This window comes from Aotus nancymaae, unplaced genomic scaffold (genome assembly GCF_030222135.1).
Source record: "Aotus nancymaae isolate 86718 unplaced genomic scaffold, 86718_ANA_hifiasm-v0.15.2.pri h1tg000016l, whole genome shotgun sequence".
Lineage (NCBI taxonomy): Eukaryota > Metazoa > Chordata > Mammalia > Primates > Aotidae > Aotus > Aotus nancymaae.
Genome location: NW_026988428.1, coordinates 38692656 through 38720596, shown reverse-complemented (window position 1 = coordinate 38720596; position 27941 = coordinate 38692656). Strand labels below are relative to the sequence as shown.

Below are 27941 nucleotides of genomic sequence, written 5' to 3'. Positions count from 1 at the left end.
GAGAAACAGAGAGAATTATTATTTTCCTCACACTATACTTGAAGAAAATAATGTTTTGAGAACTTAATTTGCCACACAAGAATTTTATTTAGGATTATTTCTACCATATTATAGCTATACTATGGATACTCAATGGAGTTGTCCTATTGATAATTGGGAATGGAATTTAAAAACATGGTTAAAAAAACACCTAAGTATACTTATAGCCATCAAAACAGAAAGAAGTTAATGAACATGTGAAAATCAGTCTCAACACATTAGAGGAGTGCCTTATAGAATAAATATTGTGATAAATATTCATAAATAAATGATTCAAAGAAGGAAACAGTAGAACCAGGAGAGAGAGAGAAAGAAGGTACTCAAGCTAAAGGAGCATCCTACATAGAGGAAAGTGCATCAGGAGATATTGGAGAAGTGAGGAGGGATAGTTAGCAGTGCTGAATGCCCCCGGGTGGGTGAAGGTGACTGAGGACTGGAAGAAACCTTTTAGAGTTCAATAAACCTTCTCCTAACAGAAAACCAATCAACTGAAGACATCTTCAGGGTGTAACAGATTTCAAAAGTTCAGCTTTGAAAACATTGGGGAAAGCAGTCATTTACTACAAAAACAAAAACTTTGAAGTGGTTTGAACATAAAAACAAAGTTAAGAAACTAACAGAAAAAAAAAAAGTAGGCAGTATTCGAAAACAAGCTTTGGGGGAATTTACCGGAGTATGAAAGAGTGATAAACACAGAATGACCGGCTCAGAGCCCTCTCAAGTGTGTGATAGGGCTGGAAACCTCTGAGATAAACGCGAAATCATTTACCAGAGAGAGCTTTCCCGTTTTCAGACAGCTCTCCTCCTGAGGACAGAAGGATTTATCTGCAGCAGTGGAATTCTAGTTATACGGTAGGAAGACTCCTGCACACACGTCTTTAAATGGACTGTCCCTTTGCATTAATAAGAAAAGATCTCTTGTTTTTCTGAAAAGACGGAGGCAGCTCTGGGTCAGGAAGGTCTTCCTAGTTGTGAGCAGTATGTCTACAGATGGTTTGTCCTTCACTCAGTCTCCCGAGCCGGAGCAAAGGATGTGGCTGGGCTGGGAGGCGGGGACTGCATCTATGTGTGTGTGTCTGTGTGTGTGTGTGTCTCTGTGTGTGTGTGGTGTGTTCTCATTTCCGCTTCCCCTTTTGAGCTGGCAACAGCAGTTGAATGAGTTCAGGGAGAAAGGCATAATCTACAACATGATACTTTCTCACTCGTTTCACCTCCGTGCCCACACCTGTGAAGGCCTCCGCCCAGCTTTGACAACTGGTTTGCCTCAAACTCAGCTTTCTACCAGCGGACAGGTAAGTACAGCTTTTATCTCAGTCTCAAGGCTATACTGATTTAGGGTGATGCTAGGAGAAAGAAGGAAACAGGCCAGAGAAAAAGCAGGCTGCCAAGAAAAGGGAAAATCAGGAGAAAATCTCCCACCGCTCTTACCTCGACCTTAAAAGCATCCATCATTGTGCTTAGGAGAACAGTGCTGGGTGCCCTTTCGCTTTAGTTTGTTTGTTTTCTCCTTTTTATTATCAAAGAGGTAATGTTTCTAGGTTCTCAAAACATGGGTTTCTTTGATGACTTGAATAACTGTTTTAGGAATTTTTTTTTTACCTTTCTCACCTGCAGAGTTTCTCTCTCTGTGTCTTGCTGAAGTCATTGTTGCTGCAATTGCCAACTGTTTAGAACATTGAAAAGTTCTCAAGGAAGAAGTTTCCCAATTTCATTTCAGGTCCTACTCTAGTGTCCATAGCTCCAACCATTGAGAGTACCTGGCCGAAATCAATTTTGCTTTCTATGCTATAACCTCTTTCTTCAGAAGCTGTAGAAGAAACTTGTTGAGATAAATTGCAGCAAGATATATTGAGGTCAGCTGTAAGGGAGGATTTACGCACTTGAGTGATGCAAGGTCAAATTAACCAGGAGGCTCAAGATAGATGGATATCCACCTGTCAGGACCGGATTTCAGGCTTCACATTTTAGAGATGGATAGATGGGTTTGTTGATCTTTCAGTGACCTACGTAATACTGGGGGCTTCATGCTCCTCCAACTCCCTTTGCCCCAGTGGTAGCAGGCAGAGCATGTCATCACCTACATGAGTTTTGGGGAAGATGGAGGAGTGGAAAGATCCTCCACCCTGGGGTTTTCCCATACCCCGTCTGTGCCACTGAGCTCACCAGTGGGTGGAGGAGAAAGGGTGGGTCCCCAGGGCAGGGCAAGGACAAGAGAGGAGAGTTCCACAGAAGTTATTTGACAAGACTGTGAGAGTTTATAGGAGATTTCCAGGGAAGTACTAGTGACTCTGTATACCACAAATGGTCCTGAGTAGGGAGGTGAGGAGACTTTCTAGATGGTGGAGGGCAGTACCTAGCATGGGAGGTTGGAGGTAGGAAGCTTCACCTTGTGTGTCCAAGCATCAGACTCAACAGTTGTTCAGCCTGAGTGATAACAGATAAAGATCTCGTATGATTTTCTTGCAGCACAAAGTGTTTGTAGGAAGAAGGAAAATCAGGTTTATTGTCTGTCTCTACTGAGACTGTTATCAGAAATAACAAGCTGAAGATATAACAGGAGGGATAGAAAGCGATCTATCATATGAGTTATTCACATGCACCCCAGGGTGTTTAGAAACCATTTATAGCCATACTAATAACATGTTCTCATAACCCTTGGTTTTTTGAAAATTAAGATGGAACCCTGCGATTAAGCATTATGTAGTGAACGTGAAGTCCCAACCGTCATTTTCAGTTCAATGTTTATGATTTGGATTCTAATAGAGAATAAAATGGAGGTCTGGTCTCAGCCGATATTGTGACTTACAAGGTTCCTTCTGGGCTACAGTAAGGGGAAAAGATCACACGTGTGTTTCCACTTGCAAACTTATATCTGTTCTCTTTTCCATCTAAGGGACAAGACCGAAGTGTGTATTCTAGTACCCACAGTATTATGTGCCTGCCATACCCAGGCCTGCTGCAGAACGGCCTAAACATAGATTTTAGGTTGAGAAAAGAGTTCAGTCAAATAAGCAGAGGGACGAGGAGAAGAAGAGTGTGTGTAGATATTGAAAAAGGTAAAAGGAAAAGAAGAAAAATGAGTATATGCGGGAAAGAGCTTATCACAAAGGAAATAAAACTGGAGAATTAAAGATACGAAATCACAGAGCCAACTCACTGGTCGAGAAATCTGCTCCTTCTTCTTACTTTCTCTAGATAAACCCATCTATAAACTACCTCCGATGAACTGCTGTTTCTTATTCTTGATGTCTTTAATGCCCATCCAATGAAGATATTTGATGTCTCCCTACATTGAGAACATGGGATTAATTTTTTTTCCAAATGTACAACTTTAATATTTCCTGTAGCAGCATACATGCCTTTCTTAAAACTCATTCATATCCTGAAAGTGGAAGTAAGTAAGAAAGGAAAGGAGAGGAAAAAGGTCTTAGATGATCTTCTTTCTGTATTTATTCAGCTAAACTTTTTCGTGGGAGAAAGAGTATAAAAAGAGAAGGAAAGGAGTTCTATTGATTAATCGGCATTTTTTCTTTCTATTATTTACCAAATAACATGTCCCTTTTTCCCTGAACAGATTTTTTTTTTAATGAAAGAAAGAAAGAAAGAGAAAGAGAAAGGGGCAGAGAGAACAGGAGTCTTGCTCTATTGCCCAGGATGGAATGCAATCTAAAAATAGGTATTAAAAACCTCTTTTATGCCAATAATTGTGCTTAACAGCAGAGACAGAAAGGAATAAGGGAAGAAAATAACAAACAAACAGCCAACCAATATTTCATTTAAGTCTGTGAAATGCTATGCAAATGCTGAAGAGTGATTTACTTCCAATTATGTGGTCGCTTTCAAAATAGGTGTAATGTGATACTGAGGAAAACGTGTGTTCTGTGGACCTGGGGTGAAGAATTCTATAAATATTCACTGAGTTTACCTGTTCCAGGTCTGAGTTCTAATCATCGATGTCCCTGTTAATTTTCCATCTCATTGATCCATCAAATATTAACAATGTGGTGTCAAAGTCTCCCGCTATTATTGTGTGGGAGTCCGAGTCTCTTTATAAGTCATTCAGAACTTGTCTTATGTATCTGGGTGCTCCTGTATTGGGTGCATATATATTTGTGATCATTGACTCCTGTTGTTGCATTGATCCTTTTACCATTATGTAATGTCCTTCTTTGTTTCTTTTAGTCTTTGTTACTATTCAAGTCTATTTTGTCAGAGACGAAAGTTACAACTCCTGTTTTTTTGTTTTTTTCCCTCTCCATTTGATTGATGAGTCTTCCTCCAATCCTTTGTTTTGAGTCTTTGTGTGTCCTTGCTTATGAGATGGATCTGGATACAGCATACTGATGGGTTATGACTTTTTATTCAATTTGCCTGTCTGTGTCTTTGATTGGGGCATTTAATCCATTTAAATTTAGAATTAATATTGATATTTGTGAGTTTAATATTGTCATTTAATGCTATCTGGCTATTTTGCCCATTGGTTGATATAGATTCTTCATTATGGAGATACTCTCTAACTTTTGGTAAGTTTTTGGGATGTCTGATACTGGTTGTTCCTTTCTGTGTGTAATGCTTCTTTCAGAAGCTCTTGTAAAGCAGGCCTGGTGGTGATGAAATCTCTGAGTGCTTGCTGTTTGTGAAAAATTTTATTTTTCCTTCATTTATGAAGCTTAGTTTGGCTGGATATGAGATTCTGGGTTGAAAATTCTTTTCTTTGAGGATATTGGATATTGACCTCCACTCTCTTCTAGTTTGTAGGGTTTCTGCTGAGAGACCTGCTGTGAGCCTGATAGGCTTCCCTTTATGGGTAGCCTGACCTTTCTCTCTGGCTGCCCTTAGAATTTTCTCCTTTGTTTCAACCCTGGTGAATCTAACGATTATGTGTCTTGGTTGCTCTACTTGAGGAATATCTTTGTGGTGTTCTCTGGATTACCTGGAGTTGAGTGTTGTCCTGCCTTACTAGGTTAGGAAAGTTTTCCTGAATAATATCCTGAAGAATATTTTCCAGCTTGGATTCATTCTCTTCATGACATTCAGGTACACCTATCAAATGTAAGTTAGGTCTTTTCACATAGTCCCATATTTCTTGGAGACTTTGCTCATTCCTTTTTACTCTTTCTTCTCTAATCTTGTCTTCTCATTTCATTTCATTAAGTTGGTCTTCGACCTCTGATATCCTTTCTTCTGCTTGATCAATTCAACTGTTAAATCCTGTGCATACTTCACAGAGTTTTCGTATTGTATTCTTCAGTTCCATTAATTCATTTATATTCCTCTCTAAATTGTCTATTCTCGTTAGGATTTCATCAAACCTTTTTTCAAGGTTCTTAGTTTCTTTACGTTGGGCTAGAACATGTTCTTTTAACTCACAAAAGTTTCTTATTATCCACCTTCTGAAGCCTAATTCTGTTAATTGAACACACTCGTTCTCCATCAGGCCTTGTCCCCCTGTTGATGAGGAACTGTGATCCCCTGTAGGGGGAGAGGCATTCTGATTTTGGGTATTCTCAGTCTTTTTACCCTGGTTTCTTCCCATCACTGTAAATTTATCCACCTGTCGTCTTTGTAATTACCAACTTTCAAATTAGGTCTCTGAGTGGACGTCAAACGTTGATTCCCAGTACCGGCATCTGAGCAATCCACTGCGCCAGCCAAAACAGCAGCATTAAGATTGATGGTGCTTTTCTGCCCGGGAATCTCTGGTCTGGCTTCCCTCTTGAGTCCCTTTTTCAATCAACTGAATGAACTCTGGCTTCCCAGAGCTCCAAACATCAACCAGAAGGGGATCCAGTCCCGTTTACTCTGCACCAAGAACAGCTGCGCCGGCCATAAGAGTCTCGCTGGTGACCTATCGGGTTCCTCCGCTGGGAATCTCCTGGTCCGTGAGCAACAAAAATTTGTCTGAAAGTGTGGCGTCCTCTCGTTCTCTGCGCTTTCACTGGGAGTTACAATCCTGAGCTGCTAGTAATCGGCCATCTTGGATCTCTCTCCCTGAACAGATTGAACTGCTCCTTAGACAAAGAAGTCTCAGAATGTTCAAATATTATACTTAGGGAAATTCTTGTTCTGATGATCTTCCAACCTGAGTCACATGGAAGAGGGTTGGGAGCTAGAAGAGTTCTTATCTATGAAGGAATGTGTGAATGTGCTGCAGGTTGGCGTATGTTGAATGGGGCCATCTACCTGGGTTGAGGTGGAGTTTGTCCCGTTCACAGAGAAATGTTAGCTGCTCTGGCATTTCCCGCAACTCTTTGCAATTGTAATGATGTGTATCTTGGCTGTAGATGCAAAAGGTCTTATGGGCCACCTCATGGAAACCCCATTTCCTTCTTCTCTCCTCCCACACTGGTTCTCACTCTGAGTCTCAACTCACAGGCACTACTTGGGGCATAGGTACAAAACAGACAGAAGAGAAGAGACGTCTGTCTCCTACACATCCCCCAGAGCACTAAAGACAAACCTGGGACTGGGTCTTGGAAACCAAGTGTGGCAGGAGGAAGGCTGTATGATATAAATGAAAAAGCATGCATCTGGGACTCAGAACCTGTGAGTTTGATTCCCATTTAAATCCACTAATATTCTTGTGACTCCAAGCAAGCCTGCTTCTCTCTCTCTCTCTTTTCAGTTTCCTCACATACAAAATGAGTGAACAGGGTTAAATAATCTCTCTGGTCCCTTTAGGAATTAAATAAGAAAGAAAGACTTTCATTGCTTACTTTTTATCTCTGCTTAACACAGATAAAAAGTTTTTTTTCACCATCTTGATTTTATGCTGTCAACTGTACCCTGCTGTTCACTCCTTCTTCCTTCCTTCTTTCCTTCCTTATTCCTTAAAATGTTTCAACTTCAGTTTCAACAACAGCTTAGTCTGAGGACAGGCTCATAATCATACCTGTCACTTATTAAGCACCACCTTTATATATCAGAAACTTCATATATGTTACCTGATTACAATTGCCAATCACCCAACTAGTTTGACACAGTATCTATTTTACACATGAATAAAATTAGGTATAGGCTAGGTGCGGTGGCTCACACCTATAATCCCAGCCCTTTGGGAGGCCAAGGTGGGAGGATTGCTTGAGGCCAGGCGTTTAAGACCAGCCTGGGTAACACAGCAAGACAAAAGAAAAAAAGAAACTTAGGTATAGAAGGAAAAACAGTGTTACGAAGGACAAATATGCAGTAATTAGACAGAACTGTGATTCCAAACTAGACTTACTCTGATTCCAATGCCCAAACTCTTTCTACAATTTTCCTTCTCATTAATTTCTAAATAACACTCTAAATGTTAAAGAAAAAGAAGCATTGGTCATCCTTACTGAGCCCCTTGAAAATTTCCCCATGGTGAAGCATCTGTAAGCAGAGCTGGTATTTGTCAGGCACAAATTGGTAGGCTAATAGTTGTTAATATATTAAAATATGTTTATAGCAAATGATAATTATCCATTTTTCCAAGCCCTCTGAGTGCCCATCACCAGCCCAGCTATCCCAGCTCTTTCCTCGAGACTCACCAGACAAGCTCTGGAAATTCGACGCCCCATCAGCCATGTATTGGGTGGGGTCCCACCACAGGGCTGTGACAGTACCAGCTCTCATTGCCCTGTGGTTCCTCAAACCATTATGAAACATTCTCAATGCCAAAACAATCTTAAAGTAATGTGGAATTCCAGGCAGATTCTCTCCTCCCAACTACAACTTAGTTGGACCCTTGCCAAAAAACCACTCTGTGAGCCTGAGGAAGGCTAAACTGCTTCATAATCACCTAGCTGGAGTCAGAAAGGAAACTATTCTAACAACACAAACAAAGCAACACTTCCTACATTAAGATTGTCACAGAACTGAATAGGAATTGCATTGTGTTTATGCTGCCTCTTCTCTATTAGACCATAAGATGGAGTTTACATAGCATGCAAAGTGGAGAATTTACTAAAACAACTTCTCATTTTTAAATCCCAGATTGCACTGGATGGTGACATTGGGCCATTTTCTTATTCTAATGTCAGTGGAAAAACTATATAACATGGAGTCAGATCAACTTGAGTTTATAGCTCAGCAATACAGGGATGTGACCTTGGACAAATCACATATCTCTGTAAGTGTCAGGTAACAGTAATTAGCTCTAAAGTGGTTGCCAGGATTAAGTTAAGCAGTTAACAGGAAAGTTTTATGGATAAATATACAGTACTCTGTATGTACCAGTTATTATGAGTATCTATCTACCTTTGACTTGTCCATGTCAATGTGTAGTGAATCCCTGACTGCTGCCCTTGGAAGACAAAGACTAGAAATAGGTGATATTCTTAGTGTCATAATTATGACATACCTCTACAGGGTTTCTGCTGTTGCTACAGTTATTGCATCTGATAATAATTTTTGTTGGAAGATACTTATTTCACAGCTCTTAACTCCCTAATCTTAACCCAGTAGAGGGTATTTCTCCTGTCTAACCTCAATCCTATCTGCCACAATTTCTGCTTTTAACTATAGCATCCTCAGAACAAGAATTCTCTCTTACTCTACTTGGTTGTAATCAGATCCAGAACTCTTAACAGATTGTGGAGAAGGATTTAGGGAATGAACCTCTAGAGAAATGTAGAAAAGAGGAAAGAACAAAAGGCTGGAAATGGTAGCAGAGGAGGGAAATAAGGGTTTGGGCTGGTTCAAGCAAGAAGCAATAGTACCAGTGTGAGAATGTCTTAGTTTTGTGGGAAAATTGGAGAAAAGATATCTGCAGGCTTTATATTTCTGTCTTCATAGAGAAGATTAAATATGACCATATACTATAAACCATCACCAAGAAAATGGAACACAAATCCCAGAAGGAAATTTTGACCAAGAAATTAATAACAACTTAAAATGAAAGGCTGGAAAATATTTTTTAAGATAGGAGAATTAGGTAGTTCAAGCTTTATAAATTAAGTCAGACTTGGGTGACCTTATGTCATATCAACAAAGGAGTGGGAGAACTATGCTCCGAGCCTTTTTCCTCTTCACTACAAACTGTGCAAAAATGTACATTAGGGTCCAAGCCCATGAGGACAGTCAGGAGCACCTGTCCTATGATGAATACTAATTGGGGATAGTTTCCCAGTGCCAGGGTGGTTCTTGCTCCTCTGCAGGCACAGCATTTATGGAGTCCCTTCTCTTGCTAAGTACTGTGCTGTGTTCTGTGATGGGTTTAGGGGAGAAGTTACACGTAGTGGTGCATGATGACAAGAGAGGTAGCCACTTACTCTCTTGCTGCATATGGTGCAGGCGTGGGTGTTAGTGCTAGAGGTAGATCAGAGGAAGGAGATGACTTGAGCAGGCCCTTAAAGGGTAGAAAGAATTTGTTTGATTAGAGAGGAAGGTGGATGAAGCTATAAGCTAAAGCAAAGAGGCAGAAAAGTTCAAGCAGTGTTGACAGTCAATGAGTAACACCTGATTGGCTCACTGTAGCAGTTCCTGTATGGCCTGCCTGTTCAGGCTCACCACTTTCCTGGATCCAGTGTGAAGGTCACACGTGCAGGAGTCCATATGTTGGTGTTAATTTGAAAGGGAATTGGTAAATGGGAAGTAACTCCAGAGACCACTGAACCATTTCCAACTTTTTAATGGGGAAAACTATATAAATGCACTTTCTTTTACAGGTACTATTCCTAGGCATATTTTAAACTCACCTAAAAAGTATGAAAATAAATTAATAAACATTGTCACTGGAAGTAAATTTACACGCTGAGTCCAACAATCCCTTTCCTAGAGGATTAAACTGAAACCCTAATAAAAAACCTAATTGACATACCAAAGTCAATTAATTGGACAAGTCAGAAAAATGTCCAAGTCTTCTGATTTCTAGTCAGTTTTCTTTTCACTGCACCAAACTCCACTGTATTATCAGTGTATGTTTTTGAACGACTTATTTGGAGGAAACATCTCCATGTCTTTATCTCTATTACAAGGAGCCCCAAGACCTACAAAGCTGCTATCTTGACATTTATGTGTACCCATTTTTTAATTCTCTCTAACACTCTCATGACTGATGTGCTTGTCTGATAATCATTTGTCGCTTCCTGCAGATTTCCACAAGAAAAAAAAATACCCAGTTTCTTATCTCCCAGCAGTATAGCTTCCTCCTCTTACCATTAACCAAACACTACCATTGCTTCTTGCCTCTTGAAATTGCTATACTTATAGTATTCCCATATAACACTCCATGGACAAGTCTCTACAACTCAAGTGTTGCTGAGATTGGGAAAAAACAAATTATGCAATTTCCCAGTCCCCTATCCTGTGTGCTAGAGTTGTGAAGATTAGCTTAGCTCTACCTTATGTCCTTTCTTTCAGACTTGAGATCACTGTTACTTTTTCACATAGAAAAATTCTTCCATTCTTGCCCAAATTGCCAGGGAAATGTCTGTCATTCTCAGTGAACACTTAACCTGTCTGGCCTTTTCGTTGTCATACCTATAATTGCCATTTATTTTTAAGCCTTTCTTTGAAACTCTTAAGCATTAATGATTCTATTTTCATAGGCATTATTGTCCTTTAGGTATTAACATTAAGTAAAACTTCCATACATAGGATATAGAGACAGACAGTAAATAGGAGCTACTCAAGAAAATACAACTTTTGTTCTCAATTATAGGAACTTCTAGGATAGAAACAAGTCTTAGAATAACCCTCTCTCTTTTCTCCAACTTTCAACCCACAACATTTTACATGCTTAGTAAGCACATGGTTGCCAGCTTATTGTTACGGTTTTGAAGTTGTTTTGAAGACACAGGGAGACCTGACTGTGTCTCTGATGACTCTGTAAGGCACTGGGCTCCTCTGAGGAATGGTCACCTTCTAAACAGTCACTCATTAAGAGAATAATTATTCATTCAGTGATTACAATGTGTTAAATTCTGTTTTAGGCATTGGAAACACAGCAGTAAATGACCCAAAAATTTCTGTCCTCTTGGAGCTTGTATTCTAACCAGAAGAGTAAACAATAAATTAGATAAATAAATAAAATGTAAATCATGTTCGTGATAATACCTAAGCCGGAAAAAAAAAAAAACATCAAGCAGAGAAAGAGCCCAGTGAATGTGATTGAAGTAGGCTGTAGAAGCCAGGCATGGCTTCATGGAGGAGGTTGGTTAAGAGATGGACATTGCAGGGTGAGTGTGGCAAAGACGGAGGAAGAGGAAGAGGAGAGAGGAAACAGTATTAGAACACTGAGGTTAAAAAAGAGATAAGTATTTTCAGGGAATGCAGAGAACATTAGCCTATATTATTGTGATATATTTTTGAAGATGTAGGAGGATTGTAAAATAGATTCATGTCACAGAGGATGTTGAAACCCCCTACCTCCATTTCAATTAGTGAGATCTGGAATTGTGCTAGGCATTATAGGGGTTTGACTGTAAAATAGCATATCCAGAAGTCTGTAGTACTGGAAGCATCAAATGTTAGGGCTGTAATGTTTTCATTGACAAGCTGAGACCAAATAAAGAGATGAAATTTTCCAAGGTTATACCATTTGTAAGTGGCAGAGTAAAGTATGAAAGCCAGATATTCTTCCCCCCATCCTTCCTTTCCTCCTTCCCTGCCTACCCTCCTGCCCTTCTGCCTTCCTGCCCTCCTGGCTTCCTGCCTTCCTTTTGAGTTCTACTACCAAAACTGTTCTGTGAGCTGAAGATTCCCAGTGATTTAGGGAAGGTCAATTTCCTTTGGGAATTAAAAACAATAGGCAAGTCAGCCATCAAGACTTTCTTCTCTGGGTTGTCTGGAATCAGTCTATTAAATATTTTGGAGCACAGGACTAGGTAAGAAAACTGATCAAGGCTTTTTAGATTATTGTCCTAAGGTCATTCTAGTGGCAGTTTCATCCTCTCTTAATCTCCTCACAACAGCTCTGACAAAAGAACAGCAAGTCATCTCTGCTACTCCTCTTTGAGGCTTCTTTATGACACAAATTTAATTCAATGATGTAATTTTCTCTAAAAGGAGAGGCAGTAGACAAAGAACCAGGTGCCCAGGGTTAAGGAGCAAAGTCTCACAGTGCTAACTACCGTTTCACCTGAGAGAAAAATATATTTTGGACGGGACCTGAGGTGAAGGAATTTAGATCAGACGACAGTAATTATGTATTATTTTTTCCTAGCTATGTTTTGTCTGTAACAAGCAGAGGCATCTAAAACAATTTTATTGCCCCAGGAGTGCATTTTACGTTCAGGATGTTCTTTCTGAAAATAGCTATTTTAGTGCCTAAATCGTTGGATGCCTCACTAATGGTTTGTTTTTAAGTGTTGGAGGAACAGAAGTCTCTGTAAACTGGTATTCTTCTTATATTTTTTCTTTTATTTCATTTTACTCCAACAGTTAAAAGTGTAGTTCTGAAGATGAAGTTGTTTATGGCAGCTCGCAGGAATAGAGGGATTAGACTAGGAGAGTTGCAGCCCCACTCCTACTTGCTCAGTATGGTGGGAATCAAGTGTGGCTGGTGGGAGACAGGCAGCAGGACAGAGTATGAGCCGATGAATATGACATTAGCCTCAAGCTTTTTTAAGCTCTATTTGGACAAATGAATGATTCTTCCCTCTCTGTTACTCTTTGAATGTGTATCTAGTGCCATCATTGTGTCCCTTGGAAGAATACAGAGATGTTTAGATAGTGTTACATGAAATATAAATCTATAGGATCAGTAATTGTATTGATGAGCTGAGAAATAAATTCATAGTTAGGTAGAAAGCATGAGCTGACAAATTAGAAAGTGATTATTAACAAAGACTTTGTTAGAATGTGACAAATTAGAAAGTAGCTGCTAATTGCTTAAGGCAGTGTCTCCCTACTTTTAATCACAAGGTATTTTTTTTTTTTCTGAGAGAAATCATATGTGGACTCCTAATATATAAAACAGGAACATAACAAATCAAGACAAAACAAACAACTCCTAAAGTTAGAGTGACATCCTGGTTGTGGGACCTTAGAAAATCTGTTTCACCTTTGAGATCCTAAACTTTTTCATGTCTTGATGAGGATTAAAAAAAAAATGAAGTGAATTTTATAAATTGCAAGCTTAAAGATATTTTAGTCATAATGGAAGATTCTGGTAGACAGCATTCTTAAGGATTAAAGAAAAATGTTTTCTAGTACAGCATTTCAGCGACCCTGAGACAGAGTGATTAAGTCAGAAGAGTTTTCTTAATATCCATTAAATCGTGATGTTTGAAGCTTTCAAATGTACTGACTTGAAAGACTTACCCTGGTATTTAGAGTTTTCAGAGCATTCATTTTTTACAGGAGAGACAGAAAATGAACTAGGCATGTCCTCCCTGCTCTTGAACAGGCAGAGAGACCAAGCTCCTTTGTGCAGAGATAGGAAAATTCGAGGGGTAACCCTGAGCATCATGGTGGTGTCTGAGCACAGGATGAGGGAGTGTCACTGTTTTTCAACTCTTAGGACAGCATTACTATTACGAGTAACCCTGAAGTCTGACCAGGGCCATGGAGGCCTCTGTGCTGAGTCCCACATCCTGGGAGAAACGGCGGGCCTGGCTCCGTCAGAGCCGTAACTGGCAGACCCAGGTCCTAGAAGAGGAGGCTGCCGCCGCCCTGCAGGATGTCCCAGATCATGAGCCTTCCAGCCTGGATGACGTTTTCCAAGAAGGTAAGAGATGAACATCAGACAGGCGTCTATGTTGTCTGGTGACAGCAGGCCCAGGTCTGCAGAGTGTGAACAGGTCCCTTGCTTTGTATATATATATATATATATATATACACATATATATATATTTTTAGGTTTTGGGGTACATGTGAAGAATATGCAAGACTGTTGCATAGGTACATACATGGCAATGTGATTTGCTGCCTTCCTCCCCATCACCTATATCTGGCATTTCTCCCCATGTTATCCCTCCCCAACTCCCCACCCCCACAGGTCCCTTGTTTAGCGAGGCTCTCAGGGAGGACTGTTTTGACTGGTTTAAATACATTTAGGAGAAAAGCTAAAGTAATATGAAATATGAATTATGTGAGAAGGTGACAGGCACAAGATTAGGAAAAAGGGAAGGGCACATTTTTGCATCATTCTGAGAGGCTTCTATAAGAACCCAAGACTGGGGGCTCTCTATGAATGCTTTGGGGTGTTTCTGTTTTGTCTGTATAACAAGACCACGTCCAGGCTGGATGTCTGGACTCTGGCCACAGTGCCGTCACTATCAAGCTGTGTGACCTTCGGGAAGTCACTCACCTCTTAGACTCATTTGTCTAATCGAAGTGGTAGTACTTTTCCTACACTTCTCAGAGCTTCTTTGAGGTTCAGATGAGATCACAGACATGAGTAAAGCAAAAATTCTGATGGAAATAAACCCATCTGTGCTTATGTGGTGGGAAGCAAACAGCACAAAAACAAGATTGTCTTTCTTTTTCTTTTTCCTTTTCTTTTTAAATGAGAAGGATCCACCCTTGTGGGAAAGGATCTCTCAAAAGAAAGCAGTGGGCCTGACGTCTTGGGCACTTTCCAGGTTCTTGGGAGGAAGGGAGAAACAAAGCAGAGAGAGAGAAGAAATATATACTATTTTTATATACGGGTATATTCCTCTCATATCTTAAAGAAAAGCTTTATGTAGAAAAAAAAGATTCATGACGCGGCTTATGTAAGAATAAACTTGTGTAATGGAATTAGTTACAGGGAGGAGGTCTGGTTTTGTTCAGTTCTCACAGTGATCTAGTGTCTGACTTTTCTAGGGAATCCAATCAATAAAATTGAAGACTGGCTGCAAGATTGTGGGTAAGTGCTGGACAGGCAATGGGGTGGTATGTGGCTGATGGTTGGATTTGCTAACAGACACAACTCCTGGAAACTCAGAGGCAGGAAGATGGATTTGAATTAGGCCTAAAGATTAGAAGTAAGGTTGAGCCAGTGGTTGGAGGGGTGTTGTGGATTTAGGGTGAACTGGCATCACGGTTGTGAATCAAGTGCAGCTCTGGGCTAAGACTAAGTTAGGCACGAGGTCTAGGAACAGAGGTTGGGTTTGGTCTAAAGCTAAGAGTGGATGGGGAATAGCTGGGCTGAGTTCCAGACCCCTACTCCTCTGATTTCCCCTTTAGATTGGAGTCTCACATTGTGTAACAAAAGGAATTGGAAACCTGATCATTCTTGCTGAAGAGCAATTCATCTGTGTTATTTATTTCTACTGCAGAACACAGGAGAAGCTTAGAGTTTATGACAGTCATTCAAAGCAGGGAAGAATTGGAACAGGAACTTCAAGGAAGTGCATTATCTCTTTCCTCAGAGATACTTTAAATGATGAGACCCCACAGCCCATTAGCCTATACCATTATTAGGCTCAGTATATTCAGACACAAAAGGAGGGGTTTGTGTCCTATTTAGTCTTTTGTGTAATAATGAATTCTCACAATGGACAACTTCTGCCTGCTCCTTATTTTCCCTCCAGTAATGTCTCAAGGTTTGTATAGCCTTTAATCTAAACTCAACTACTAATTGACATAAAGAAACCCATTCTTGCTTATTTGGTAGGAAATAAATAGCATCGAATAATCCAAGGTTGTTTATTTCACCTGTGCCTAGGAAGGCAATGCCAGGAAGGATTTATTTTGCATTTATTTTGTTGTTTGAAAAAACTTATTGTTCTCATTGCCCTCATCTTATTCACAATTCATTGACTTCAAAGTCAAGTAGAGGACCCTCAAAATACAGGAAGAAAAGAATGGTGTTAATCAGAATGTTTGCAGGTTTGGGTGAGAAGCCTAGGATGAGAACTGTCCTAGGATTTAAAATGCTTTACCAGATATGTACAGGGGAAACAGTCAGCTCAGTTAATGTCTTTATCTCACTAACTACTCTTGAGTCATCAATTCACGTCAACAATTATTAATTACGCTTTTGTTAACTGTCTGATTATCTGAATAACCTAGAGGGGTGCCAAGTAGGTTAAAATATGCTTCTTGAGTTAGAACATATTTCATTCTAATTGAAAAGAATAAATTCACAGATATACAAGATAATAAACTCTAGAAATCGTCTTTCTTCACTTGTGCTCTACAGAGATAAACCCTGAACCAAAATTTATGACAAAAAGTGGTCTGGTTAGTGAAAAGTCTCCAAGATTTGAGCCTAATTCTTGTGCTACTAAGTTTGTAACCATAAGCAAATAACTTAAATTCTGTTCATTGTAGTCACCTGAGCTATAAAGTGGGACACTTAGAATAATACAGTTTAAGGATTCTTGTGAGGTTTAAATGAGAGGATATATGTGATGTGCTTTATGCTTTTAATAGAGAATGACTGGTGAGTTTTATAAAGGAGGAGTTTATACCTACTTATAATTCCACAACATGTCTGTCTATATCTGTCCATCTATCTACATCTGTTTTTTTTTTTTTTTATCAGAAAAAGTATGCCCAGAAATGATACATGTTAACTCTTGGATAGTGATTACCTGGAGGAAGGAAAAGAGTAGCAAAGAATGGAAGTAAAATAAGACTTTAGTTATATCTTTAATATTTAATTTTTTATTTTACATTATATATAACTTAACATTTTATTTTTTCTGAAGCAAATATGGCAAAATGTTTAGATATGTGAAAATAGAGTGACTGGTGCAAGGGTGTCTGTTACATTTCCATTACGTGTCTGTGTTTTAAAAAGGTTTTAAATATTTAAACTTCGAACCAGCCATAAAGAGTTAATCAACATACTTGCAGAGTTGTCTTTGGAAGAGGAATTGCTAGATTCAGGAAAATTTCCAGTTTTCTCTGTTTTAAAATTCTGTCTAATAAGTGTGTAATACTTTTTAATTACATGGAAAAGCTAGGAAAATTAAAGGATGATAATGACGATGATTGATAGTGATAGTACACTTGACTTTTGGTAATAGATAATGAAGAAGATGGAGGGAAAACACATTCTAAATATGAGATTCTGAACTACCACGATATTCCATGCTTAGGCCACATGACCACAAAGGAAAGAGAATGAACAAGTAGCCCACATTTACTGGTTATCTGTCCACTCTGTTGCCAGGTACCCTGGGGGGCACTTTCCAAATTTTGTTCCAAGACCATACAGTTACCATTTTTCTTTCCAAAGCCAAACCCCCTGTGGTAGCAAGAGCATTTTCTTTTCTAACAAGCTTTCCAGGAGAGACCTCCAACATCTCAGGCAATTTAGTGTCCATGTTTCTCAGTGCAACTCAATCTAGCAGCAGATTATTCTGCCACAGGATCACATCATGCATGTCTTTACAAACTACGCCTCTCCTTTTTTCTTTCTCTTCCTAAGCTCTCAGGATTTTCTGGGACATGACTGTATTGCTCATGAGTCACCAGAGGTGGGGTTGGGAGCCCAAAAATCATCTGTGTGGGCTTCAGCTTAAATCTCTGCAGACAGGTATCTATGGAAACATCTAGAAGAAGCTAAAAATAGCCATATACTTCTTGCCACAATCCAAATGCTCCTCCCTACTATTTGTTTATGAATTGGGTATACAGAAAGAGCAATACCTTGGCTCTTTCATTTGAGACTTAAAATGATGCTGAGGAATGTTTTAATGCAAGGGTGGGAAGAGGGGAGCAGCTATCAATCTAGTCCCTGGTCATTGATTTTATGACCTATGCAATAACCTAGGGAAGGCCTGGGACTTGAGTGATGGCCATAAAGTCTCAAATCATCATGCTTAGTGAGAAAGCACCAATAAATCCAGGCCCATGTCCACACTGCTGTTGTAGGTTCCACAGACTGCCCAAAGAGTCATCATGGGCTGTTACTCATAAAGAGAATAGAAATACCTAGCAGAGTGTAACTAAGGAAGAGAAATGTAGGATTAGCACCCAGTAAATATTTGTATCCAATGAATACAAGTGAATTTTGCTTTGGACAAACAGGAAATTTTATAAGTGACATTTTAAATGTAAATTTTATTGAAGTTCAGCCTACATATTAGTAACTTTTTTTTAATATAAATTATACTGAAGTATAATATATTCACTGAAAAATAAATGAGTGTTAAATATATGGCTGAGGCCAGGCACATGGCTCATGCCTGTAATCCTAGCACTTTGGGACCCCAAGGCAGGAGGATTGCTTGAGCCCAAGAGTTCAAGACCACCCTGGGCAACTCCATCTCTCTAAAAAAAAAAAAAAAATTAAATTAGCCAGGCATGGCAGCACCTGTAGTCCTAGCTACTCAAGAGATTGAGGCAGGAGGCTCCCTTGGGCTTAAGAGTTCAAGGCTACAATGAGCTATGCCACTGCACTCTAACCTGAGAGATGGAGTGAGACCCTGTCAATAAATAAATAAGCCAATAAATAAATACATAAATAGCTCAATGAATTTTCACAAAGAGAATACACCCATGAAACCTGAAGCAGAGCATTACCAGCACTCCAAACACTGCCTTTCCATCCCTTCCATTCACTATCCTGCCTTCAAGGGTAACAAATACCCTGACTTGTAACATCATAGATATGTTTGGGATCATTTTGAACTTTATAGAAGTAGAGTCATATGATGACATGTACTGTTTTATGTGTGTTTCTTTTGCTTAGCATGTTTATGATGGTTCTCCATGTATTCACATACAGCAGTAAATCAATTTCTATTATTGTGTAATATTAAGTTGTATGGTTATTATTTAATTGTTTAATTTTATAATAAGTAGGGATTTGGAGGCTTCCATTTGTTGGTATCATGACTAGTATTTACCTGGGGGAACATATACGGGCATGTCCATTGGGTAAAACCTAGAAATGGAATTGTAGTCTATTTAAATTGTACTTCTAGTAGCAGTAGGCCTTAGTAGTTGCACTATTGTGCAGCTACAACACAAGCATTAAATGCAGTAGTAAATTGCAATATTCTAGTGCATGACTATATTGGTTATCATGCTATTTGTTAATAGTAATAGTAAATATTATATATAGTTACACATATGTTCGTAGTATTATACCACAACATATGTTATGTAATTATATATTAGGAACAGAAAAATATATTTGTAGTTCTAGGTGTATTATTCAAGTTACCTTTTCTTAACTAGCTTGCCCATTATTTTACATTATGTAATGAATCTTTGATGTAGCGTTTTTCATAAGGCCATATAAAATTCAGATTTTGGCAAACATGGTTGATTTTTTTTTTTTTTTACTATTGAAAGGAGTTACAAGCAAAAGATGTCTACATAGGTAATTACTTATTTTGTAAAATTTAGGCAGAACTTGATCTACAGATATCTTGGCTAGTAAGCCCATTCCCACTGTTACACACTCCATGAGGTGATGCTCCAGTAGTCTGAGAGTAATCTGGATTGCTGGAGACTGAGAAAGAGAAAACCTCCTTTAGGACCAGCAACAGTGGGTGCACTCGTTTCCCTGCTAACTCATGTTACCGACCCTTTTCCCCTCCAACCTCCACTTGAGATTACATTTACAGCACTGTGAACAACTTCCATGTAAAAAGCTTTAGGGAAGCAAACTCTACAAAACTCACAACACTTCAGCGCTTGAAGTAGACTTAGATGATGATAATATCTAGGGATCCAAATTCCCTTACATAATAATTAAGAACAAAACAGCCACAATGAGCCAGGATGCGAATCTAGATGTGCTGGTCCCGTGTCAAAGCCTTGTCACAGATTACTTCACACACCTGTTTTGGACAGAGAGAATTTCTTCCTTGTTTGTAAAACTGAGCTATCTTTCACTACTATTTGTGCTGATTTCCATCTGTTCTTCTGGTGGAGATGGTAAATGTTTGATAAGACCGTGTCTCAAAATTTTAAAATATTTCTAACCAGGATACGGTTTCTGCTTTTCCTGAAAGACATGATTTTCAGCAATAACATGGTTCAGAGAGAAGGAAGGAAGTGTGGTAGTTAAGGTGATCTAAAAGTTTTAAGGAAACCTAGATATTTATATTTGTGATTTGAAAATTATGGCAAGCAAACCTTGGCTTCTACAAATGTAATTCTCCAGTTTTGCTTCAATGTTCTTTCTTTCCTATTTTGCCTAAAGACTGAAGAATCATTGCTAAGCTGACCTTTGTCCTTTAATCCTGTGGCCAGGACAACAGAAGCACAATGTAAAACATAGAGCATTCCAGCCCCAGTTTCCCCAACTACTTTGATGAAAGTTTTGGTCCAGTAACCACTCGGTCCTCGTTTTCTCCAATATAAAAGCAAATTAAATACTACTGACTCTTATGGGAAAAGAATATGAACACGTGGGAGCTTTTTCCATGAAAAAGCTTCTAGAAAAATGTAATAAGTGACTTCAACCTATAAGACTGTTTTTGGTTTAGATACTCTGAAGAAGGACTTTCTGAGGAAGCAGGACAGTTTATCTGCAATGGTGAGTATAGTTTCTGTCCTTCTATTGTTCTTCTACCTGGAGAGTGATATACCTGTGTGGGTGTGTGTGTTTGTATGTGAGTGTTTATGCACATATACATGCATAGGCAGGCAAAAGAGTGCCTGAGTGTTCTTAAACTGGCTGCAAAACACTGTTTGTGGTCACAGGGCTCCAGGAAATTAAGAAGAAAGTGCTGGTTCAGAGCCCACAGGCTCACTGATAGTCAAAGGCTATCTTCTGCTAGCGGTTGCTCAGATAACAACCACTGCTATAGGAAAAGAACTTTATAAAATATGTGTTTATATGGGTGTGAGTGCACACGCCCATGTGTTTGCTGTTTGGCAGGGGATTGTGTACATAACTATATGATATAGGGGAAAGGTTACAGTATGCATGATTCTTTCTGAATCAAAAATGAATATAACTTCTGAGGCGGTATATGTACAGTGTGTGGTAATTCTGCAAACGTGGATATCTAGTATGATTATGTGGTTGTGCAAACCCAGTCTAAAGGTATGTGAAGATGTTCGTGTATGCAAGGGTGCGTGTGTATGCATGTGTGTATGTTCCATCCTGATTTTCTGTGACCCTCACCTGATTACTTGACAGGCTTCTGCAACCATGGGACCAGCTTTGAAGATGACTTGACCCTAGGAGCAGAGGGTAAGTGGCACAGTTCTCTGAGATTGGGAAAAGGAAACAGGATATACATTGGATGAATTCAGGATAAGATGGAAGTACAAAACTTCAGGAAGAAACAGCCTATCCCTAGGGTCTTATCTGTAGGAAAAGGGCAGTGTCATTATGATCTAATGTAAAATACAGAAGACATCTCATGCCCAGAAACACTTCCTCATCAGCCTATCATGACTCCTGCTGGTTCATCATTGGAACTTTCCTTTGGCCCCTGGGAAGATAACATAGAAAATTATTATAACATTTGCTGCCTGGATATCTTTAAGATGGTTTTCTGTACAGAAACTCCAAACAAGTCTGTGCATTGGGTGTAGCAGAGAGACAGTACTGCAGGAGGATAAGGGCATCAGTAAAGAATGAAATCACAACAGCCCACCAGTGTCTCCTGGGACCTGTAAAGACTTGTGTAGGGTGACAGAAACACTACCCAGGAGGGCCGAATGACTCTATCCTCCTTAGGACAGAGGGCCTCTTGTCTAGACATCAGTCATGGGTCAGAAGTTCAGAGGCTCAAGGCCAGTTTGTCTCTGGCATATCTGTCCCTATTCCAGAATTGTGTTAGGTAATCTTGAGGCCCCAAGCAGAGCAGAATATATGGGGTCCAGCTAGCCCATCATAGTGACAAAAGGAAACAGAGGGGACTTAATTTTAAGCTCAGAGGAGCAACACAGGTGATTTTCATTTTCCCTTCTAATTTTCTTTTTGCTTCTCTGTTTCTTGTCCAGCCACACTGCTGGCCGCCAATGGCAAACTCTTTCCCAGGTAAGTGTTAGGTTCAGCCAGGCTGAATGATGTCTCCTTCAAGAATCAGTAAATTGGAGTAGGTCAAAGAGATTTAAACAAAGAGCTAAAGATTCACATTAGAGAGCGGGACTTTACAACCAGAAACCACAGTATCGACTAAAAGGTACCCATCAGGGGGTAAATAATTCCAGCAGGGATTCCTTGAAGCCAGGGTGCAGACTGGAAACAAGATTTGTATGACATCAGCTTTGATCTCTGCAGGAGTTTCCTCGAGACAGCCAGGCCTTGCCAGCTACTTGATCTTGGCTGTAGTTTGGCTTCCAGCAGCATGACTGGGGGGACCAACAGGACTAGTTCAAGGTAGGTACTGAAGTTTGGCAGGGTGGAAGGGTGGAGATGAGAAGCATAGGAGAATGAGACCAAGAGCCTTTGCCTATTTTTTCTGGGGTATCTTACTGAAGCTTTTATACATTTTTTCTGCATACTTGAAAAATGTGACCATATTTATTTCAAGAATTGTAGAGGATGCAGAGAATCTTCTTAGAGCTAAATACTATGTGTAAAATACCGGTGTCTCCTCCCACTGAAACCTGTACCCCAGGAGGTATAATATTGGTACTATCACAGTTCCCAGACTCATAGTAGGTGCTCGGTAAACAATGTATTGATTAGTTGACCAATTTGTTGATTGAATGAAGCAATAAAATATTGAATCACTCAGACAGGCAGGCCAGGCAATGACTGTATGGAATTTGAAAAGGTAAAGCAGTACTATTCACAACAGCAAAGACATGAAATCAACCCAAATGCCCATCAATGATAGACTGGATAAAGAAAATGTGGTACATGTACACATGGAATACTATGTAGCCATGAAAACGAATATGTTCATGTCCTTTGCAGGGATATGAATGGAGCTAGAAGCCATTGTCCTCAGCAAACTAACACAGGAACAGAAAACCAAACACTGCATGTTCTCACATATAAGTGGGAGCTGAACAATGAAAACACACAGACACAGGGAGGGGAATAACACACACTGGGATCTGTCGGGGGGTGGGGTGACAGAAGGGAGAGCATCAGGAAAATAGCTAATGCATGAGGGGCTTAATACCGACGTGATGGGTTGATAGGTGCAGCAAACCACCATGGCACACATTTACCTATGTAACAAACCTGCACATCCTGCACAGGTACCCCAGAACTTAAAAATAAAAAAGATGCTTGACCCCAGGAGCTCAATGATTTAATAGAGTGGACAAACTCTACACATAAATAACTATTTAAAAAAGATGAAAAGTCATGAAAACTAGTATGATATAATGAAAAGTATCTGGAATTGAAGTCAAAATTTGAATTTGAGACCTGGTTCTGAGACTTAAATTTTTGTCACATGACCATGTTTAGTAACTTATCTTCACTGAGCCTTAGCCCTAACCATACTCTACTTCAATTAAATCAGAGAAGGGATTCAAATATATGCATTTTTAAAGCCTACAAAGGTGACCCTAACATGTAGCCATGGTTGGGAAGCACTGATCCAGTCTTATGCCCACAATTCACAGATAGGGAAACTTAGGACCATGAAAATAAAATGATCACTAGGCTGGCAAGCACAAGCGTAGATCCAGGGATTCCGACTGTCCAGCTATTAGTGAAACAAGGTGGTCCCTATTTGATCAAAAAGCCCAACATACTTTCTGAAGAGAGTGATAGTGATCATTCAAAGCCTCAGACAGTAAGAGCTTCCCTTCGCCTCACTGAAATACAGTTACTAAGCTCTAGTGTCACTCAGTTTGATGGAAATCCGATTTAGACATAAACACAGGTTGATGCCATAGAGAGAGAGCATGTGCACACAATCTTCTGTGACACTGGACTTCTGTCCTGAAAATCGTGCTAGAAAGGAGTATACCTCTCAAAATCAGGTTTTCAATGTACTTACTATTTTTGGCTTTCAGGTCAAGAATAAAAATGTTTACCTTCGGGGTGCTATGTTTCTCACACATTCATTGCTTAGTTGTCCCACCCAACAACCACGGGGGCAAGTCGGATGGCAAATTTGGGAACTGAGTACTTAATGATGCAACCATGATACTTATTCATATCTGTACTGCTCTTCATTTTTCAAAATCCTTTCATATTTACTTAAATTTTTATTCATCTGCAATAAGTTGTTCAAAGCACTGTACTAAAATCTTATTCAGTTTTTAAAACTAGGGTTGGACTGTAGTTCCATGTGTCAGACAGATAATTTAGGTTCAGAGAAGTGAACGCTTTGCTTAAGTCACAGTGAAAAGCACAGAAATGGACAGAAAAGAATTTCAGTCTACTGACACTTTTATTAGATATTCTGAATTACCATAGGTCTCAAAGTTGTCCCTTATTTACCCAAACTCCCTCATTTCAGCATCTCAGAGATTCTGGACAAAGTTCAAGAAGATGCAGAAGATGTCCTCTTTAGTCTGGGCTTTGCCCAAGAGGACCGCAAAGACACTTCTCGGATACCCGCCCGATTTTTCACCAACCCCTCTCAAGCCAGGGGCATTGATTTCCAGCTCTTCCTGAAGTCCCAGGTGCGGAGGATTGAAATGGAAGACCCCTGCCTCATGCTGGCCAGTAAGTGTACCCCCCTAGACACCTGCTCTACTTCCCTTAACCTTTAGACTTTCACAGCAGGGCTCAGTGGCTCCAAATCCTGCTTTCTCTTGGTTAGCATTGACTCTTTGCCTATTGTGTCTATTTCCTCTTATGTTGTCTTCAATGAAGATGGAGAACTCTGTCTGATTCTTTCTCTTAAAGAAACAGCCATCAAGAGACTTCAGACCACTACTGCTTCCTTTAGGCCTTCTTGCCTTTTGGTGAATCATATCAGCATGATGTCAATAAATCTTATCCCTCTTTTTTTATTTCCCAGTTGGAATATCTACTTGGGATGGGGTGTCAAGAAGTCAAGAAATTCAAGAAAAGGAACCCTGGGTGTTAGAAATCTAAAAGGGAGACACACTAGTAGGAAAATTGGAAGCTTTTCCCTGAATTTTGAGCTTTGGGGAGGCTTCTGAAGGGAGATATTTAAGAAAATTTGCTGATGAACCCCAGACTCACCATCTTTAACTCTTGTACCCAGGCAGGTTTAAGCAGGTGCAAACACTGGCTGTCACTGCCGATGCCTTCTTCTGTCTCTACTCCTATGTGTCTAAGACACCTGTCCAAAAGTTCACACCATCCCATATGTTCTGGAATTGCAACCATCCAACTGATGTGCCATCCATCAGGATTCTGTCCCGAGAGCCTGAACCCCACTCACCCAGAGACCGCCTTCGGAAAGCCATCTCCAAGATGTGCCTGTACACATGCCCCCGAGATCGGCCACCACCACCACCCCACAACACCCCCAGAAAGAACAGTTTGGACCAAGTTGTGTGGGAAGCGATGGACAAAGTGGAAGAAGAGAAGCAGGTCCTCCAGCAAGACTCTGATTTGGGGCAATTCTCACAGGAAGATCCTGTGCCCCCTGTTGAGGGTACAAAGCTGCCCACTTCTCCCTGTCCATGTGTCCTCCGCTGCAAAGAGGAAACACAGCAGGGGATGTCCACAGTTCTAGCACCATCACAAACTCTGGATTCAAACCCCAAGGTACCTTGTTGCACACATTCTCTGCCCATAGCAGATCCACAGTGGAGCACAGACCCAGCTCAGATAGGGAGAGAGCTGTGTAGTTTACCAGCCACCAATCCAGAAACCCATTCAGACGAGGATGAGACTTTCTGGAAAAGAAAGAGCCGAGCAAGAAAGAGCCTGTTCCAGACGAATCTCATGGGCAGGAAGGTTAAGTCCTTGGACCTGTCCATCATCCAGCAGAAATGGAAGGAGAGTGTAGAAAGACCAGAACTGCGTCGGTCTTTAACCCAGCAGCTACAGGACACTTTGGACTTGGAGGAGGTAAGTGGGTTGGAAGTGAGGGAGAGACTGGCAGAGAAGGGCTGTAGATTCTTTCCCAGAAGATGAAAGGGTTAGGACCCTTGGGAGGAAAAAAAATCCAGGCTTCCTATCCTAGCCAGATATACCACTTTCTGAATTGAATTCAGGGTTAAAATACAGGGAGGAAGAGAAATACGCCTGGTTTCTTAAGAGCAGCTGTTTTCAGAGCTCCTTTAGGAATACTTACCTGATCTGATCACCATTAAATGTTCTCATTAAGTACACCTGTCATTACCATTGGCTCTCGTCCTCATAAGAGTACAAATGGAGGACAGTTTTACACAAAGCTAAACACTCTTAAATAAAATACATTCTCCCTTACCTTGACAAATATCTAATCACAAAGACCTAGAAGTCCAGATTTCAATCTAGGATTCTTAGACTCTTGGTACTTCTGTGCTAGAATGTGACAGTGTGAGCAGAACCACTCCGCAGCTTCTGACCTGTCCCCTTCTCTTCCTTTGCCCAGACCTGTCCTATACCATAAGGGACCTTGCATGTCCGTGTTTGGTCACCTGAGCCTGCACATCCAAATGCCACAAGCTCCCACCTACACAAACAGCTATTGGCCATCTTTTGGGCCTAGGCTGCATACGCTACTGGAGAGGTCAGCCCTCGACAGAACAGTCATCAGGCAAAACCAGTGCACATTCCTGCAACCGGCTTGGGGCCATTCGACCAGCAAACTTTGTGATTCAGGGTAACCAAAGAATGTCTAGAAGGAATAGTGCAGGACTAGGTGGGCACATTCTCTAAGTCCACCAACTCTTCACTGTATGGATGCTCTAAAACTCAGAACTCTTCTTGCCTGGGTCTATGGAAGGTACTTCCATGAAATGTTGGGATTTCTTTAAAAAGCTTTTAAATCTTTGCCACAAAAAGAAGCTGTGATTATTTGAAATATCATTTGCATGTATGTCACCTCTCATTGAATGTAGAACCACACCTCAGCTCCTGCCTTTCTCACTACTGTGTCCCTAACACCACAGAAGAGGCTGTCTCTCAAGTACACTCAGCCTCCTTCCCCTAGAGCAATCTACCACCTGCACCTTTCCTTATCCCCTTTCCCCCTTGGCTCTGGCTGAGTTCTGTGGGTTCTTGGTTACAGGTGCAAAGCAACAGTGAAGAGGAGCAGAGTCAGAGTCACTGGCCCAGCAGACCCAGACACCCCCACCCCCACCAGACTTTTGCTGGCAAAGACTCCTAAAGTAAGTGGGCCTGTCTCTCAGGCAGTGGTTCTCAAACCTGGCTGCACATTGTAATCAAATGAGGAGGGTTTTTTAAAAACACCCATAATAAAGGGTCCCACATCCTGTGATTCTGATTTAATTGGAAACCAGTGACTAATTATTTTAAGCTTCCAGATAATTCAAATATGGCTGGAAGATCTTTTCTAGATCAATGATGCTCAGGCTTTAGCAGGCATCACAATCACCTGGAGGGCTTGTTAAAATACAAATGACCGGATCCCAACTCCCAGAGGGTCTGATTGAGTTGGCCTGGATAGAACCAAAGAATCTGCATTTCTATTAAGTTCTCAGGTGATGCTGTTGCTGCTAGTCTGTTAATCACAGTCTAAGAACTGCTGTTCCAGGAGACATTGTGTAGAACTTTAATATTCAAAATGTAGTCTACAGATACAAGCAGCATCGGCATCCCCTAGGATTTTGTTAGAAATGTGGACTGTCAGCCCCCATCCCAGATCTAATGAATCACAATTTTACCAACATCTTTAGGTTAGATAATTCATTGCATATTGAAGTTTTAAATGCATTGTAGTAGAAGTTTTGTAACGGGTGAGGACCAACCATGGCAATCAATATCCCAACACCTGCTTTCAGCTATGTTCTAATCAGCCCACATCATTAGACTCAGGGCAGACCCCTCAATATACCTCACAGCTATGCTCATTTAGGTTCTGAGTTCCTTTCCGCAACTATGGTCTGATGAACATAGCTCTCCCTCCCCTTCTCAAAGCAGGAAATGAATTTCATATAGTTATTTATTGCATCTAAAATTTCTTTTCTCCAGATATTCATACAGTTTTTCAGTATTAATTTTTTCAGTAATATCTGTTAAATCTTTAAATAGTTTGGCCAGTAATTTTTATTTAAACTAATGAATATTAGTCTCCTGTAGTTTT

The 27941-nt window shown here is 40.2% G+C and overlaps 1 protein-coding gene across 4 annotated transcripts in view; it reads left to right on the top strand.

Annotated features, from left to right (window-relative positions):
- Nucleotides 1-771: 771 nt before the first annotated feature.
- TESPA1 (thymocyte expressed, positive selection associated 1) overlaps nt 772-27941 on the top strand; it is a 48310-nt gene continuing 21140 nt past the window's right edge. Inside the window, exons 1-10 of one of the 4 annotated variants that reach the window (XM_012450381.2) lie at nt 772-1331; nt 13469-13675; nt 14755-14797; nt 20328-20377; nt 20987-21040; nt 21799-21835; nt 22079-22177; nt 24228-24436; nt 24945-25759; nt 26907-27006. In XM_012450381.2, the coding sequence (XP_012305804.2) occupies nt 13513-13675; nt 14755-14797; nt 20328-20377; nt 20987-21040; nt 21799-21835; nt 22079-22177; nt 24228-24436; nt 24945-25759; nt 26907-27005 (1569 nt within the window). In that variant the 5' untranslated portion in view covers nt 772-1331; nt 13469-13512 and the 3' untranslated portion in view covers nt 27006. The other 3 variants (XM_064377181.1, XM_064377182.1, XM_012450382.3) reach the window with 3 other exon arrangements.